Genomic DNA, 18,777 nt, shown 5'->3' on the forward strand with positions numbered 1-18,777 from the left:
TATCACGTCGCTTATAGAACGTCGATAGCTATTTGTGATTGAGCTACTGATACGCAAAGCTAAACAGAAAAAGAACCTAACATCCGCATCATTTCAGCATCGAATCGTGGAGCGAGGGGAACACTTTAAAACAGGTGAGTCGATTTCCATTGTATATTAAGGTGGCAGTAAATGTCCTTAATAACGTGTGTTGGCTGACCTTGTTGGACCATCTTGGATCAGTTCATGCGCTCTCTAAGCTATATTAAATTAATTCTATGACATCGTAAACAATATTCTGTGTTTACTATATTAATTTTATATCACCCGCCGATGGGAGGAGTTCTATCTGCTATCCCGAAACTGTAGTAGTGTTCTTGTAAAACAATAAAAATTGTGTAACTCTTTGTTATTAAAAAGTTTTATTTTCATAATAATTAATAATGAACATGCTTAAGTTGCCGCAGTCATAAGTCAACGCGTGTGTAATCTCTAAGTTAACGCTCGTGTCGGGTTGTTTTTTGTTTTCCTCGTAAATAAGTACAGTTCACTGGCGAAAAATCGGCGTTTACTATAAAAAATAATACAATATATTGCATTTGCAAAATAGTAAGGAGTATCTAATACAAAAAAGTGGAAATTAAATTACAATTACTATGGCGACTGCTTTTTTTAACAATTAGCTTGCTAACCGCCAGCTTAATTTTTATTTATTTATTTAAACGGCTTTTACATGTTTTACATACATATGTACAAATAAAAACATACATGTATTTTACACAGAAGTGGCAAAAAATATGTAGGATTTTTAGAAGAAAAAGATTAAAAATATTATCTTTACACTACTACTACTACTACTACCATCACGCCATTTCCCCGTAGGGGTAGGCAGAGAGAATGGACCGCCACACACGTCTATCCTGGCATACAATCCTAGCCTCTTCCACATTCATACATCTTGTCATACATGCCCTTGGGTTCTGTCTGCTTTTGACATGACAAGACTTAAGATTTTGGTTTATCTGATCATGCCACGTTTTCCTTGGTCGTCCATTTTCGCCATATATACTTGTTTTACCATTCTTTCGTCGTCCATTCGTTCTACGTGACCAAACCATCTCAGAGACCCTTTCTTAATCTTATCAATTATACTTGTCTCAGATTTACACTCTCGCCTGATTTCATCATTCGTAACCCTGTCATACATTGATTTCCCACACATTCGTCTAAGATATCGCATTTCAACCGCGTTCACTCGGCTTTCATCCTTCCTCTGCCAGTTCCATGTTTCACTTCCATACATAAGTGTTGGGACTAAAAAATCTTTACATATTAGTATAAAAGTGGAAAGAACAGAAGAGTATTTTTAAATATGAAGACAGAAATGCATTTTACACAAAAAAGGAGCAGAAAATAAAAATAAATTAAAAAGAAATTAAGAAAAATAAAAATAAATAAAATCATCATTATATATTAGTAGAATGTATATAGGAATACATAATAAAACATACATATATTGCAGTGGAGAACACGCAAATGCAATGAAATGCATGATAAATAAAAAATAAATAAACAAAAATAGTAGTTTAGGATTTTTTTTCGTATTTATACCGGTGAAATTCTAATATGTGATTGCGCAGCAGGATTATACGTCGCAAAACGTAAATATTTTGACATTGAACGTTAGGTGTTCACGGATGTTGCATTGTGATCGCGAATACGACAAAAAACATGTGAAAAATTATTATCGCGTCGCTTATTAGCACATCGATAGTTATTTGTGATTGAGCTGCTGGACGTCCGTTTCAGAACCACGGAACGTGAACATGAGTTGGGAGGACACACAGGAGCTGGCAGCCGATAGCATGCATGGAGGCTCTTTGTGGACACGTCACATCATATTATGACGATTAAAATTTTATTTATTTTTATTTTATTGAAATAAACGGCACTTAGTGCCTTTTACACATTAGTTACAAATACAATTAAATATACATAAATGTAAGCATAATTATATGTAATACAGAGCATTTTTATTAATTAAAATATCAAGAAATTCTATAAAAGATAAACTATTTAAAATAATAAAATATTACCAGTTATAGAATTATCGATTAAAAAAATATAATTTGGTATAAGAAATACTTTGAACCAGTTAAAAAAAAACTAAGAAAACAATTTTAAATAACATTAAAAAAATATAGATGAAATATATATTATTTAAAACTAATACTTAGGTAAATAGTATATATTTATGTATTAAAATATATAATGATGAAGATAAATATTTTGTACTTATAAATTAATTCAAGAACAGAAATGAAAAAAGAAAAAAAAAACACTAATAAAGAAAATAAATATTATTCAGACTACTAGTGACACCTATCGGAATGACAGCCAAACAAAATGGTTTAGTTTATTGTTATATTTACAAATAAGTTATTAATTAAAAATACTTGGTACACTTCCACTTATTTGTTTGACCAATTAGCGCTTTCACTCTCTAATGGGCATCTTCAGACTGATGAATGTTTTGCAGTGTAAGGATAATTTATATAAAACTAAATATTATCATAAGTGTAGGTACCTACATTAAAAAAATACTCTGAAAGAGATACAATACGCATTATTTCAATGAAACAGTGGGACAAATTATTGAAACATATAACAATACCTAATAGTTCTAGATAACTTTTTATATATTTTTATACCATGTAGTATTGTTCAAAATTATTAAAACTTCTTTATTAATGCTTTTTTCTTTCTTTTTTCGTTTCTTTTCTTGATTTTATTTATAAGTTGAAAATATTAATTTTTATATTTTTTTTACATCATTATACAGAGTGTTCTTTAAACCCTGTCACATCCGAAACCACGATGATCAGTATGAGCAAGAAGACATATTGGCACATTAGAATATTTTTTTAGAACGAATAAAACTTAAAAAAATAAAATATCAAAAAAAGGAATCGGTTGCTTACTTCTGCAGGGGTGAAACGAGGAGGAGGAAGGGGGAAGTCTGACACTGCGCCGCGCTCCCCTCACTTCTCCCCTGCGGAAGTAAGCAACCATTTGTTTTTTTTTATTAAAAAAAAAATTCTTTGTTCTAAATATTTTTTTAAATGTGCCATTATGTCTTCTTGCCTATACTGATCATCGAAGTTTCGGATGTGACAGGGTTTTAAGAACACCTGTGGTCCAAAAACTCTAAAAAATGAACTGTTTAGCAAACTAGTTGTAAATAATATATCGATAAATCGGGTTGTGGTCCTGCGGCTAGTGTCTCGGACTCACGGACCAAAAGTCCGTGGTTCGAATCCCACTCTACCCCAACTCGATTCCATTTTCTAATAGTGAGTTATTTACAACTCGTTGAAAATGGCCCTCAAAATTAAATATTTGGGTAAATCATAAGAACGCAAATATTTCTTTTTTTTATAAAAAAAAATTAAATAATAATTTAAAGTTAATCTAAAGAAATTTTTTGAACTCGTGTAAAAACAACATTAAATTTTAATTAGTATGAATGTATTATTGTTTTATGTTTATTCTTTATATATCTTATGTTTTTATTTTTCTTTTCATATACTCGTATTAAAATTATATAAACTCCAAGCACAAGAGTTAGTCTCTTTTTTTGGAGAGTTACAGTGATAACATTTACTAGATGTGTAAAAGTAATTATGTTTAGAATTTTACAAAAAACTTGTACTTTTTTTATGAAATTTACGAATAAAAAAAATACTTATGTTTCTGTCCCCTGTTAAAATACTTAGATCTTATCTCCAAAATATTTTGAGAATAGTTAAAAAACTGTAAATGTTGTAAACGATTCACCAGTCTTGAAGATGTCTACTTAGGCGAAAGCGCTCGTTGGTCAAAATAATAAAAAGTAAAACTAAACCAAGAAGTTTAATTGATAAGTTCATTTATAATTTTATCATAATCACCAACAAGAATTGTCAATAAATAATTTTAATAAAAAAAGAGAAGTTTTTTTACTGACACTTTATTGAGGAGGTTCGAAACATTCCAATTATTTGCAACAGAGAGGGAAAAATTGTCAGAAGGTAATATGGAAGTCTAGGCGTTTACAGGGCTTATGGCCACAATATTATTTTTGGTATGTGTATATATATTTACATATTTATACACACACAATTCTGGGTTTTATCCCAAGGGGGAGTAGGTATATTTTTATTTATATCACTACAGAGATGGGTAGAATTTTTGTTTCAAGATTATGGATATTCGAGCGTTTACAGGGCTTATGACCTGTCATAGGTTGGGTTCAAGTGGCCACTTTTATGTAGATACTACAACAAGCCGTACAACAGCTACTTAATAAGCGGAATGGGGAATGTTGTAGTATCTACATAAAAGTGGCCACTTGAACCCAACCTATGACAGGTCATAAGCCCTGTAAACGCTCGAATGTCCATAATCTTGAAACAAAAAGTCTACCCATCTCTTATGGCCTGTAAAGCTCGGGTTTCCTAGGACAGCGGTGCCCGTATTTTAACGGCCGTAGTGAACATTAATGCGGTTGACAGCCGTCGTAACGGTGACTAGAGAGTGGTTTCCTATAAAAATGGTGTTGATAACACCGTTAAAAAATAAAACCACTCTCTAGTCACCACTACGACGGCTGTCCACCGCATCACCGTTCACTACGGCCGTTAAGATACGGGCACCGCTGTCCTAGGAAACCCTAGCTTTATCGGCTAGGTTTATGAAACAATCAAACAACAAAAAAGCGTCTAGATTAAGCGTTTAGGTTGTAAAAAATTAAACAATGCGGATCGTTGGTTTGATCGTTCGTTTGATTTATTTTAGAATATCAGATTTATTATATTTTCAATGCCATATATTCAACAGTTTCAGGGCCCGTGTAGCCAAAGTCGACCCCATGGACATCTCTGTAGTCCTTGTACGTAATTACGCACAGCACTTCGAAGCCGCTTCTCATGGCCAGGATTTGTGAAGCTTTTGCGGTGAACACCGTCCCTGTTACTTTCAGTCCGACAGCTTTGCACAGCGGGATCCTGAAAAAAAGTCAAACGAAGATTCATAGTGCTTTGTTCAGTTAAGAACTACTACTACTACTACTACCATCACGCCATTTCCCCGTAGGGGTAGGCAGAGAGAATGGACCGCCACACACGTCTATCCTGGCATACACTCCTAGCCTCTTCCACATTCATACATCTTGTCATACATGCCCTTCGGTTCTGTCTGCTTTTGACATGACCAGACTTAAGATTTTGGTTTATCTGATCATGCCACGTCTTCCTTGGTCGTCCTCGTCTAACGTTGCCGTTCATTTTTGCCATATATACTTCTTTTACCATTCTCTCGTCGTCCATTCGTTCTACGTGACCAAACCATCTCAGAGACTCTTTCTTAATCTTATCAATTATACTTGTCTCAGATTTACACTCTCGCCTGATTTCATCATTCGTAACCCTGTCATACATTGATTTCCCACACATTCGTCTAAGAGATCGCATTTCAACCGCGTTCACTCGGCTTTCATCCTTCCTCTGCCAGTTCCATGTTTCACTTCCATACATAAGTGTTGGGACTAAAACTCCGTTGTGCACTGCCAGTTAAGAAACGTTGTAATAAATGAAAAAAGATGTATGAATTTTGAAACAGTTATTCTTCCGAAACAGTTTCACAAAAAATTAAACTGTTCCTGGATAATGGAAAATGGAAACATGGAAACTTTGAATTATTTATCTTCATACAAATTAAAATCATTACTTTTGAATCACTTCTTTTCTAAATTATAAAAATATACAAAGTGTTATACTTGTTTTACTGTTTTTTATTTATTTATTTATGACAAAATACAAGGTTTTTTAACTTTACATGTTGCATTATATTACATATTTTATTTGTACGAAATATTCCCAATCAGCTAAAGTGCTGGTATGAGGTGATATTATATATAATAACACAATCGTTTAAATAAAAAGACGATAAAATAACATCACATATCACTCGTCACACGGGCTGTAAGAACTATTTTATTGAGGTGTTTTTTAAGTATTGAGTACAAAGTACAAAGACAAAAAATGAAAATAAAATGATGGTGTACAATATATTCATAAACACAATTGACATATAAGACTTCGAGCTGACCCATGCCAATCTATTTTCTTCCCACACTGTGTTAATGGCGAAGAGATCTACAAAAAGCCGGAAGATCCATGAATAGAATTCAAATTTGTGTGAGGAATTGACTGATCTAGACATTCTGAACATTGGGGCATAAAAACAAAAATTGCTCTCAGAAGGTTTGAAAATATCAGATTTTGACTTCTGGTGACGCGGTTGGGAACATGAAAAGAATGCAACAGAGATAGGACAATGAAAGCATCCACCCCTTTCCCGAAACTGTTCATAAAGACTTGAGTCTTTCTTCAGTTTCGCATATCAATATCAATTTATTTATTTTTTAAAACTAATTAAGCGAAAATTTAATATTTCTTTACAATCTTTACAATCAAACCGCGAAAATAACGAAACAAATAAACTTTAAAAACTTTCATTGTACCCCTCACTGCAGTATTGTCAGTTTGTGATCAATCAAATACACGTGGTCAGCACAATCACCTTTTTCTAATTTCCCAGTATTACAGTGGAGGAATACAGTGTTAGTTGTTGTTAGAGATAGGACATCACTTATAGCATCGAGTATTTTGAAAATGCATATAAGGTCCATCTCAGTTCTGCGTTTCTCCAATGAAGTCACCTTGAGTACCGGCCAAATACACATAGAATTTACCCCGTGCCCGGCCAATTTTTGTGAAATATCATGCTCTGTGAAGGGTTTCAAAGTGTCATAATTATGAAAATACTGGTTTAAATCAATTAAAATTTCTCAGACATATTTGATATAATTAAATAAGTTATTTTTGTATGATAGTTTTGCCAACATTGGCCTTTATGGAGAGCCACATTGCGCATTGCAATGTTCGCACATATAAAGGGCCCCACTCCTTTTTTGTGCTTGGTATCCCGGATCCGTGTAAACACGTGATTATAACAACCATCCGTTGTGTCCCGGTCGCGTGTTTTCACGTAGTTTACCAGCAGCAAAAAAGTACTAATAAAAGTCACTAGATGTCAATAAAATGCACTTTTTTAGACAGCTGGTAAGTTACGTGAAAACACAGGACCGGGACACAACGCATGGTTATATAATCACGTGTTTACACGGCTCCGGGATACAAAGTGTTAAGTCCATCAGAGATTTAGGAGTTGTTTTGGACTATAAACTGACATACAACGAGCATGTAGATAATACAGTCAATGAATCACTGAAATTACTTGGCTTCATTAACAGAATATCCACAGATTTTACTAATGTCTGTACACTGTACTATCAAAACTCTTTATTGCTCGACTGTTCGCCCTCTTCTATAATATGCCTCCTACGTGATTATAATAACCATGCGTTGTGTCCCGGTCCCGTGTTTTCACGTAGTTTACCAGCAGCAAAAAAGTACTAATAAAAGTCACTAGATGTCAATAAAATGCACTTTTTTAGACAGCTGGTAAACTACGTGAAAACACGGGACCGGGACACAACGCGTGGTTATATAATCACGTGTTTACACGGCTCCGGGATACAAAGTGTTAGGAGATTGTTCCATTTCAAAATAGGAAAAATTACCCGTTTGCGATCCGAGCAACCATGCTGCATTTCTTAGAAAACGGTGTTGGACAGACTCGATATGGTCAATATGAGTCCTGTAGAATGGAGGCCAAATAGGAGAAGCGTATTCTAGATGAGGTCAAACTTGTGAGATTCATTTTAGATTTTAATATTTTTTTATTCATGTAAATTTCATTTTAATAACGTATCCCTAACTCTATGAGGCCAAGAGGCCTGTGTTGAGTTGGGATACAACATAATGGAAAGTGGATGCATGCACATAAAAAAATTAATAAATAAACACATATTTCAATAAACATCTGGACAGCACCCTTAATAATATATAAATCTATGCAATATCTCGCAGCAGTCTCCTGCAATGGTCTCTTCCCTTAGACAAAATCCAAACTTACACTTACACTTCTCCTGAAAATGGTTTTCGTTTTGGAGAACTTAATATGTTCATCCAGGACATTGAACACTCTTGGGGCCACAAAAGAGAAATGGATCTGAGCAAAAGTCGTATGTGTTTTTGGTATTAAAACCTCGTACGAGTATTCTGTTGGGATCTTCTCTTCTAACTGCATGTCAAGAAATGTGTCAATGACGCTTTTAAAAAATGTCTTATTTTTATTTCTTTAAAATATTATCAATGTGTTCACGATAGGAGAGTGCCTAGGGAAGTGATCTCTCCGCTGCATAATTTTGACCCATTTCACATCTGACTTTGATAGTCAGATACGTGGTCATCCTCTGGACAAAAAATAAGAATCAATTGGTGCTGAAGAAATGGATAAATATTCATACCTTGCTTTCAACAGTTCGATCCCAATGTTTTGTCTGCGATAATCCTTGTGAACTGACAGACCATACGCTGTTAAGTATTCTTCAACACCATAATGTTTGAAAATATCTGCTTGTTTAGTAATGATGCTCAAACCATCCAGCAAAAATTGCAATTTCGATTTAAATTTTTCCTGAAATTGTAACTACATGTTAAAATAATTACAAATCAAAATGTGTTTTATTAAAATTTAATTATTTCATTAGAGCCAACACAGTTAAAGATATTGAACTGGAACTGATCAAAAAAGTAATAGATGTAGACATGAGAACATCAAAACGCTAGTGCAAATGATTACGAGGGATGATCATTCAAATATGCTGGATAAGAGGACACGCTGGTATCGTAGGAAATGAGAGAGCGAAAGAACGAGCAAGATCCGCAACTTGTAAAAGAACGGCACCTTTCTTCTCGGAATTTCCCCTTAGCTTTGCTAAACGCTGTATAAAACAAATACGCAGCAGCGTTGGGAGGATCATTACCGCGCTTCTTCTACAGGTAAAATCACTAAACCCAACGCTGGCTGATGCGGCAAACTTCCGTCATCATCACCAAAGTACTTTTGAAACGACCTAAATTGGCACCGGACACGGAGCTATGAGAAATTATCCATATAGGTTTAAATTTAGGAATGATGACTATTGTCCATGCGATGATATTTCTTCACAGAGTATCGAACATCTGTTATTTCAGTGCCCATTTTTCAGTTTACAACGCCATAATCTTGAAGCAGAATGCAGGAAAGATGGAATATCCTTAACAGATATCCACACTGTAGTTAAAAGTAGTTATCACGCGCCATTGTTCTTGAACTTTGCAACAATGGTGATTGGACTCATAAAGGTAATGAACCAAAATCAGTGATGGAACATCCCATTTCCAAGACAAACAAAAACGATTTTTTTCCGAGTACCATAGCCTTGTACATGACACGTAAGGCTACTAAATACAGGGGTCCAAATATATATTAAAAAAATAAAAATATTATGAGACTTAATTTAACAATAATGGACGAATTGAATCATGATCTATTTAACTCTTAGAAGACTGTGGTAAATAATCCCTTTGCGTGCGGTGATGTAACATCGTGTTACCACTAGTAAAAGACGGAATATTCTAAAGTTCAGACATTTTGAAAAAAAAAAAAACATGGAGACATACTGTTTAATAATTCCTTTTTCATTATTTATGCAAATAAACATATACTTTAGTCCTGTTATAGCAAAATAAATTAAAAATACTCCGCTCATGTTACGCGCGTGCGTCCCCCCCAACGGCATCAACCGACTGAAGACTGAATTTGTTTTAGACAACACTCACCGCAGAACAGCGTCTCTGTCTTCCTTGTTATGACTTCTATCTTTGTGCTCTCTCTTGTATAAGGTATCTGTATAGATGTGTTGCTGAATTAGTGGACATTCATTCTTCGCGTAGCAACGAAAAACATTTTTTTGTATTAACATTTAGCATAGTTATACCAATTTTACTTTCCGAATCCGGTGTGAGAATGTCAATTTGAATATTACAAAAAATACGAATTCATTAATTAAAATAAGAGAGATATATAAAGTCTTATGTCATATGTCGACTAGTGTGACATCAAAGCCACACAACAGTTAAACCCTTCAAATGCAATATTTATCAGCAAAAGTTCCTTACCGATTCTTTGTCGTCTACACTAGCCAATGTCGTTACATTTGCCCCAACAATGACAGGCTTGCCATTTAGTATACAAACGTCGCCTTCACTGGTCTCCAGTAAGCACACGAGACCTAATCTATGTGTCAAAGCTTTTGTCCACAGTGCATTAATATCTTTAACAGCATTTTCATCTGATTTCATTGCTGAAATTGAAAAAATATAAATAAAAGTCAGAAATTCTCTATTCTCCAACCTAAACTATCATTATAATATTTATCAATGCGGTCATCCACTTTTTGTTTTGCCGTTTTGGAGAGGTAACTCGAGCCTAACAGATCCGCTAATACCCGACCCCGTTCGGAATTTTCCGTAATCCATCCGAAGTGGCTTCGTAAATAGCAGGCGTGTCGGATGGAGATAGTTGACGCGTTATCCACTCTAGTAATAACCCAAACAAATCTAATTCTTTTACAGGACATTTGTGACGTACCTGAGATGCAGTAATGAAGACGAGAATGTTCATATTGAGTAACCTCAGCAGGCAATTCTCATGGGCGATTTTGTGACGTTCACCATCATCATTCCCTTTCCGCAGCTAATGGTGCATAGGGCACTGCATAAGTATACCAATTGCAGCGTATCTTGATATTTTTTGGTTACACGAAGGCGAGATGATCAGTTTTCACGCTTCGGGTACCAGTCTAGGGACCATGAAATATTTTAGTGTGAAAACCCCTTTGAATAAATATTTTATATCCACCATGTCGGGAATCGAGCCCAAGACCTCTTGCATGGTAGGCAAACGCGCTGACCATTACACCACGAGGCCGGCGTTACAAAATAAAACAGCGCTAATTAATAACGATATTCTGGAAAATCCCGAATGCGAGGCGTATTTGCGAGTGATACCGAAGCTTCCCGAATAGATAACGCGTCCATTCGGGATGCTTCGGTATAATAACATAAAAGATCTGCATCTGCGGCTGTGAAAGTCAAAGAAATTAATTCGTCTAATTCGTTCTTTTTTTTTTCAAGTGAGAATTGAGGTCATCTTGTATTTCCCTGACTGTCAGCAATTTGACATCCGCGCTAGATAATCAGTATTTCGGATATTTTGTTGTATACTTTCAAGAAATACATGATAAACATTCTGTATTAAGCTTCTGGACTTTTTACAACGACTTAAACGAGCACTAAATAAATAGTCCGAGTCTTGTCTTGATGTTCTTTATGTTTGTCAATGCTTCACTTCCTCTTTTTTGATGTTTTAAACTATTCTTGTATTGTAATATTAATACCCTATCAATTGTAAAAATGGATAATATCCGTAAATAAATAAATAAACCCTAAGACGACAGTAGGTCAGATGATAGGTCCTACAAAAATAATTAATATTTTAAATAATGAGCGTCCAAAAATCTGTCCTTGCGGTATTCCTACGTTTTCTATGTAATAATCAATCTTAGTGGTAACATAATAATAAATATTTTACACTTACACACTCCTCGACACATCGGCTCGTTTTCTAAAAAGTCGTCTGCCATGAATTCCACGACGTCAGCTGAAAAATCAGGGCATACATCCTGGATGCGATACTTTAATCCGCTTGGTCCTGTAAACCTTCTGTATACCAAAGGGTATTCATCTTCTTTGATAGACCGCTTCCATACCATCTACATTGAACCAAAAATAAACGTTTTTTATGCAGATGAAATTTTTTTTGTTTACCTTGGCTTATTGTCCAAAAATACAAAATTAGAAATGTGCTGTTCCTTGATCAGCACAGCAGAAACTATAGCTTGCATGTGCATGCAATGTCCCAATCGTGTCGTATTATAAACTCGAGACAAGATCTGGACTTTTTCTAGATTTAAACAATAATTTAAAAAAGCAAAAAGCACCACTTGCTTAGTTTAGAAGATCGCCGTCTACTATTAGACATAGGGGTCCTTCATGACATACTTAGTGGACGCCTTGATAGTCCGGCTCTTATGTCGGAGTTATCATTAAATGTCCCTGGCTACCGCATCCATCACACGTCTAGCTCTCTATTTCATGTGTCAACAGTTCGTACAAACTATGCCCAGAACTCTCCACTTATACTTCTCTTCAGTACAATTTGAACTTTCCCCTTATTGATCTGTTTGATTGTAACAAATTAACATTTAAAATGCGTGTTTTACACACTTTTTCTTCTTATGTCTATAATAAAATCTAATTTTATCTCTAATTCCTTATATTTTATATGTTTTTGACACTTGTGGAATAATACTTACACACATGTCCACCCTCGTTTTAATTATAACACCTACTCACCCACCCTCTCACACACTTACGCTCACACAAACACACTAGCATGTATTGTACAAGTATTTCATGTATTTCTGTGGATATCTGTCATTGTTTGAAAATAAGATAAAATAAAATAAAATGAAATAAAATGAAATAAAATGAAATAAAACGAAATAAAATGAAACGAAATGAAACGAAATGAAACGAAATGAAACGAAACTAAACGAAACGAAACGAAACGAAACGAAACGAAATGAAACTAAATCAAACGGAATGAAACGGAATGAAACGGAATGAAATGGAATGAAATGGAATGAAATGGAATGAAATGGAAGGAAATGGAATGAAATGGAATGAAATGGAATGAAATGGAATGAAATAGAATGAAATATAATGAAATATAATGAAATATAATAAAATAGAATAAAAAAGAATAAGAAAGAATGAAAAAGAATGAAATATAATAAAATAGAATGAAATAGAACAGGACAGAACAGAACAGAACATAACATAACAGAACATAACAGAATAGAATAGAATAAAATTCTATGATCTTGTCTTGAGGTAGTAATTATATATTTTTTTTGTTTGGACATGCTTAAAACATTGTTAAGATTATTTTACTTTGACGATAGCAAACAAGATCGAGTTGCGCTACAATTGCAGTGCCCTATGAACTTGAATATGTTCAGATAAGGGAATGCTGATGATAATTATTTTTGTTTTACATAAATAAGTGTGTATGTGATAGACGTAACAGAATTAATTAATCAATATTTATCCTTAGGTATGCAAATATAAAGCATGTTGTTTTTGTGAACTTTCAATTCCTTAATTCTTGAATATTTTATGTAAATACCGTTTTTTTACACCAGAATTAACATACGTGCGTGCGCGTGATTTACATTTAACTTTCGTAAATTTAATAAAAGAATTATCAAAATAAATACTCTAAATATTAACTTATTACTGAAGATATTTCTACCTAAGCAACTATGGCGCATTTTCACGCTAAAACAATACTCACTTACAAATTCAAAAACTATTCTTACTCAAATGAAAGCCATAACCCCTACATCACATACAAATAATATAATCACTAGATCCTCAACACAAAGACCACTTAAACTAATACAAACTAATACCACTTTCGGGCAAAGGGATTTTGAGTATTATTCAATTAAAATCTTTCACTTACTATTAAAACAATTAGTAACGAGAAAATGTTCAAAAAGGCTATAAAAAATGGATAGTGGAGCTAGGTAGAAGTAAAATGGATTGTCTCATTCGCCCAAACCAATATTAAATCAACTGCTCCTCAAATGTATAGCTCATGTTATGTTTTTATTCTTTCATTGTGCGTTTTGTAATATAAATAATATAGATTTACATAAATTAATTATAAACATAAATACGAAGTGTTTAAAATTGTCTGAATATTTTGTTAATTACTCCTATATCTGTTTATTAAATTAGTCTTCTTTGTTTATTCTCAAATTTAAAAATATTTATAAATAATAAAATTATTGTTAAGAGTCCTCGCGTCCTCGGCACGGGTGACCCCAGTGAGGTCAGATTATTTATCATAGTTTACACTAAATAGAGGTATTATTATTTAGTAATTTAACTTTTTTCATTTTTTATTTTTGTTTTATTGCTCAAAAAACTTTTATTATTTAAGGGCTAATGTTCAATAAGTTTTTCTGGGTTATTATGCCGTGTGTCGTTCGTACTCTCTACCGACGTTTCGGATCGCGTTACAGCGTCCATCATCAGGGTTGATGTGAGGTTGATGATCAACATCAACCCTGATGATGGACGCTGTAACGCGATCCGAAACGTCGGTAGAGAGTACGAACGACACACGGCATAATAACCCAGAAAAACTTATTGTGCATCTTAACGGCCGTGAAAATCTAAGAAGTTTAATCAGGGCTAATGTTGTATTATTTTTTTTATTATTATTAGCTAGTTATTCTCAACTTTACTGTGTTATATTTATATTTAGTACGTAAGATTTTCTTTTGGTTATTGCTATCTTTATTTAGAATTGTTATGTTTCTTTTTAATTTTTAGTATTATATGTTTACTAGATTGTTTAGTTTTAATTATTCTATTATTTCATACTATGTACTACATGATTATTGTGCACTGCTGTGATTATTTATGTAAATTATAATTCTTTTGTGAAAGGTTCTTTGAACCGTTAATGTCTAAATAAATAGATAAATAATGGAAAAAAATATGAATAAATAAAAAGTTGTATGTTTAAATATGAATAAAACCACTGTACTTTCGCGTGAAATTAAAATTAAAAACTTCAAATTTATTTTTTACTCTCTGTTAACGATCGGGATACTTGGCAACCCAGACGACTGTAGTTCGGATAAAAGGAGTTTTACAGTAACACGCGCAAAATTGTTTTATTTACCTTGAAGTTTTTCACTTTATGCCGTCGTTTGGAGCAGATTTATAAAACAACTAACTTGATGACGGCATTTTACTCTTAACTAAGCAATTGAATTATTTGATCTCTGAATGAAGCACATAGATTTAAATTAGTTGTAGTGCGTTCGCTGTAAAATATACAAAATAAATTAAAGTACAATGCAAATAAATTTATCGTAATAAGAGCGTAATTTACGTACAATATTTGAGTTTGTCCAAATGTTCGTAGACAAAATACTGGATCTCACCCCCTTGGGAGTCGTTAAGATTAACAAATTACAACAGGGAATGAGAATACCTCAAAGAAGGGAATATGGAAGTCTAGTTATTTACAGGCGTTGCATAGAACGTGAAATAATTCCGTCAAATGATCTCTTCACAACAATAAAGGTTTCAGCTCTTTAACTTCACTAAAATCAACAGATGGAAGAATTGAAGAAATATGGATGTTCAAGCAAAATGGTGGATGTTACACAGTGTGTAAAGTGGCCACTTAAACAAGCCATTGACAGGTCATAAGCCCTATAAATGCCTTATTTAAGGTATTCTCATTCCCTGTTGTAATTTGGTAATTTACGAAAACAAACTTTTCTCTAATAGGCGCGAAGGTTTTCAAGGTCACTGTTATCCATATGTTGTTATACATGTGTTGGATTTGTTCCAACGTTTCAGCTACGATTTTTTTTCCTTTTTCTTAATATAAGAGTTGCTTAATTATCTACCTTGATTATAATAAACAAGGTTTATATTTCAAAACTGGATTTTTCTGCAATTAAATTTCTTTAAATATATCTAAACTATCGGGATCAGGAAGGATATATTAAAGTGAGCCAATCAGAAACATCTCAGCATTTGCTCACGTGGAAAGAAAAACCACTTAAAACTCTTCAGGAGAAGCCGGCCTGTTGGCAGCAGTCAACAGGCCTGCCGTTCCACTAGAGGAGTGTTCGGCATTTTGTTCCCTACTTTGGTTTATTTTACCAATGAGGAATTCCAGCCCAACCCGGAATTAAATTTTTTAAATGTTTTCGTGTACACGTGAATATTCAAAAATTTTGGAATAGGATGAAATATATCAAAAACGCACGCAAAAAAAATTAAAAAATGTTCAAAATAGTATTCATTTTAAAATCGTAAATAATGACGTCACTCCTTATATCTACGTGTAGTATTTCCGGTTTCCGCTTTAAAGCCCCCGCACCTCGTAAGGAATGTTTTGACCATAGAAAAAAAAGAGTATAATAAACCATAACATAGAAATGAGTAAATTACGATCAACTAAATGAAGAAATCAAAGCAATATTCCTTAGATTCTTGTCAGTTTTATTATTTATTTATTTATTTAATGCACAAAATACACAATTTTACATAGACACACTTATATGCTTTTTATGTCCCGACTTGTTAGAAAATTCCGTGTTAAGTCGGGACTCTATATTTATTTACATATTAAAACAATATGCAAAATAATCAAAACAATATTTATTTATTTATTTATTTATTTATTGATTTACACGCCCAATGGGCTTTTACATATTTTAGAAATTACATTTAAGTGCAGCAGTGGAACATAAGTATGTAAATTTGGTAAAAATAAAAGATAACATAAGAAAAGCTAAAAGATACAATAATAAGTAAAAATCAGGAAATGTACCAACATAGGTATATGGTACATAGAAAAATATTTAAAAAATTTACATATGAAAACATACACGCATACATATACATACATATAAGTTTATACATTATTAAAGAGATACATGAGAAAAAGAAATAGTAAAAAAAGAAAAATATTAAGAAATTTTACATAAATTAATTTATAACCTTTTGAATACTTAACCTATATTTATATAAAGACAGACAAAATATATCAACCTCACCATACTCGTTACCTAGCCGGTGTAGTCTAGGTATTGGTGAATTGTAATAATAATTGTGACTGCCAGGAGATTCAAAAAATAACGTTAGCTGCCGAGTATTTCGAAGAGGTACTTTCAAGCTGATAACACTAGTTAATTCCGGGACGTCCAATACGCCATTCGCTATTTTATATAAATTTAATAAGTCATTTATAATTCTTCTTTTACATAGAGTTGACATATTTAGTGTACATAATAAATTATCATAATCAATATTTTCAGCGGGTATATTAAGTTTGTAATTGATGAATCTAAGGAATTTACGTTGTACTCTTTCTAACTTTAAAATATGAACATTGTAATAAGGTGACCAAATTGTTGAATTGAATTCTAAATTACTTCTAACCAAGGCAGTAAATAGCACTTTGAGGGTAGTGATGGAATTAAAATCCTTAACGGTTCGCTGCAAATATCCAAGACATTTCATTGCCTTATTAGTGATGGTATCAATGTGAGGAATAAATGTCAATTTTTCGTCAAAAACTATCCCCAAATCCTTTATTTGTGTAACTCTTCCCAGATTGATATTATTAATGTTGTAATCGAATATTATGGGTTTTTTACTTCTTGTAAATGATATTACACAACACTTGTCGACATTTAAATAAAGTTCATTTTTCTGGCACCAGTTGTACAGCCTTACCAAATTAGACTGAAGAACTCCACAATCGGTATCAGAGGTAACAGTTTTTGAAATTTTAAGGTCGTCGGCAAAGAGAAGAATGTCTACTTTCTCAAATATCGACACAATGTCATTAACAAACAAAGAAAACAGTACTGGTCCCAGGTGGGAGCCTTGGGGTACCCCACTAGATGCCTCAAACTGATACGAGTTATAACCGAATACTTTTACTAAGATTTTCCTTGATGACAGGTAGCTTTTAAACCATTCCAAGATATTACCAGTAATTCCCAATGAACTAAGTTTGTGTATTAAAATTGTATGAGAAACCTTGTCGAACGCTTTACTAAAGTCAGTATAAATTGTATCAGTCTGATGACGTCTCTCCATTGATGTGATCAACCGATTCTGATGCAACATAAGGTTTGTGAGAGTTGATCTACCAGTTATGAAACCATGTTGTAACGGAGTGATAACTTTACTAATTTCATTGGTGAACTTAGTTAGCAAAACAGATTCCAGTAACTTTGGAATGGCTGACTGAATACAAATGGGTCGGTAATTGGAGACGTCAGTTTTATCTCCTTTTTTATAAATGGGAGTTAAGTATGAGATCTTCCATTTCTTGGGAAAGTTTCCAGTTTTCAAGGACAAGTTAAAAATTTTTGTAAGTGGACCAGTTAAAGAGGGACAACATTGTATAAGAAGAAGTGTAGGGATATTGTCTGGCCCAGCGCTTTTTTTTGGATCTAAGGCACAAATCCCCTTTTTTACATCAGAATCAGTAAATACACAGTCGTTAAAATCAATTAAATCTGTATTATCAATACTGTGTAACCTAGAATTAGAAGTAGAACTATAAACACTGCTAAAGTAATCAGCAAATAAATTGGCAACTTCCTGTGGTGTGTCTGCCATTTTGCGTTTGTAATACACTGTGGACGGAATTCCAGATTCCCTACTGTTAAGAATCTTGGAAAATTTAAAAATATGTTGCGGCTTAGATGCAGCATCGACTTCAAATTTACTTACACAGTCTTGATAACAGGTTTTAGAAAGCTGCTTAGACAAAATTCTCAATTTCGAAAATTCTTCATAATCTTTAATGTCTCGAGACCTTTTAAAATTACTATGAGCAATCTTTTTATGTAGTATAACTTCAATAAGTTTTTTACTAAACCATTTTGGAAAATGACTTGCTATGAATTTAGTTTTAGGCACAGATGACTCAATGGCAGTATCAAGGATATGATAAAATTGTGCAATTATATCGTCTACATTTAAATTTTGATTTAAAAAGTTCCAATCACTGCTAAGGATAAATGAGTTAATGGCAGGAAAATCTGCTTTAAAAAAATTTAATCTA

At 33.2% G+C, this 18,777-nt stretch overlaps 1 protein-coding gene across 1 annotated transcript; it reads right to left on the bottom strand.

The window, feature by feature from the left end:
- Positions 1-4,781: 4,781 nt before the first annotated feature.
- Positions 4,782-14,962, bottom strand: LOC148271308 (uncharacterized). The gene is made up of 5 exons (XM_088241544.1): positions 14,854-14,962; positions 11,629-11,803; positions 10,149-10,333; positions 8,453-8,622; positions 4,782-5,024 (listed from the first exon to the last, which is right to left on the bottom strand). The coding sequence occupies exons 2-5, from the start codon at positions 11,801-11,803 to the stop codon at positions 4,829-4,831; spliced, it is 726 nt and encodes a 241-aa protein (XP_088097670.1). The 5' UTR covers positions 14,854-14,962; the 3' UTR covers positions 4,782-4,828.
- Positions 14,963-18,777: the final 3,815 nt, after the last annotated feature.

This window comes from Micrasema longulum, unplaced genomic scaffold (assembly GCF_059751315.1).
Source record: "Micrasema longulum isolate JH-2025_06_02 unplaced genomic scaffold, ASM5975131v1 h1tg002944l, whole genome shotgun sequence".
Taxonomy (NCBI): domain Eukaryota; kingdom Metazoa; phylum Arthropoda; class Insecta; order Trichoptera; family Brachycentridae; genus Micrasema; species Micrasema longulum.

What these genes read in the sequence shown, in the direction of transcription:
- LOC148271308 (XM_088241544.1), bottom strand. Translation starts at nt 11,803, where the DNA reads ATGGTATGGAAGCGGTCTATCAAAGAAGATGAATACCCTTTGGTATAC. An exon ending in GCCGATGTGTCGAGGAGTGT is followed by an intron (nt 10,334 to 11,628) that starts GTAAGTGTAAAA and finishes TTTCAATTTCAG; the next exon opens with CAATGAAATCAGATGAAAAT. An exon ending in GTGTAGACGACAAAGAATCG is followed by an intron (nt 8,623 to 10,148) that starts GTAAGGAACTTT and finishes TTACAATTTCAG; the next exon opens with GAAAAATTTAAATCGAAATT.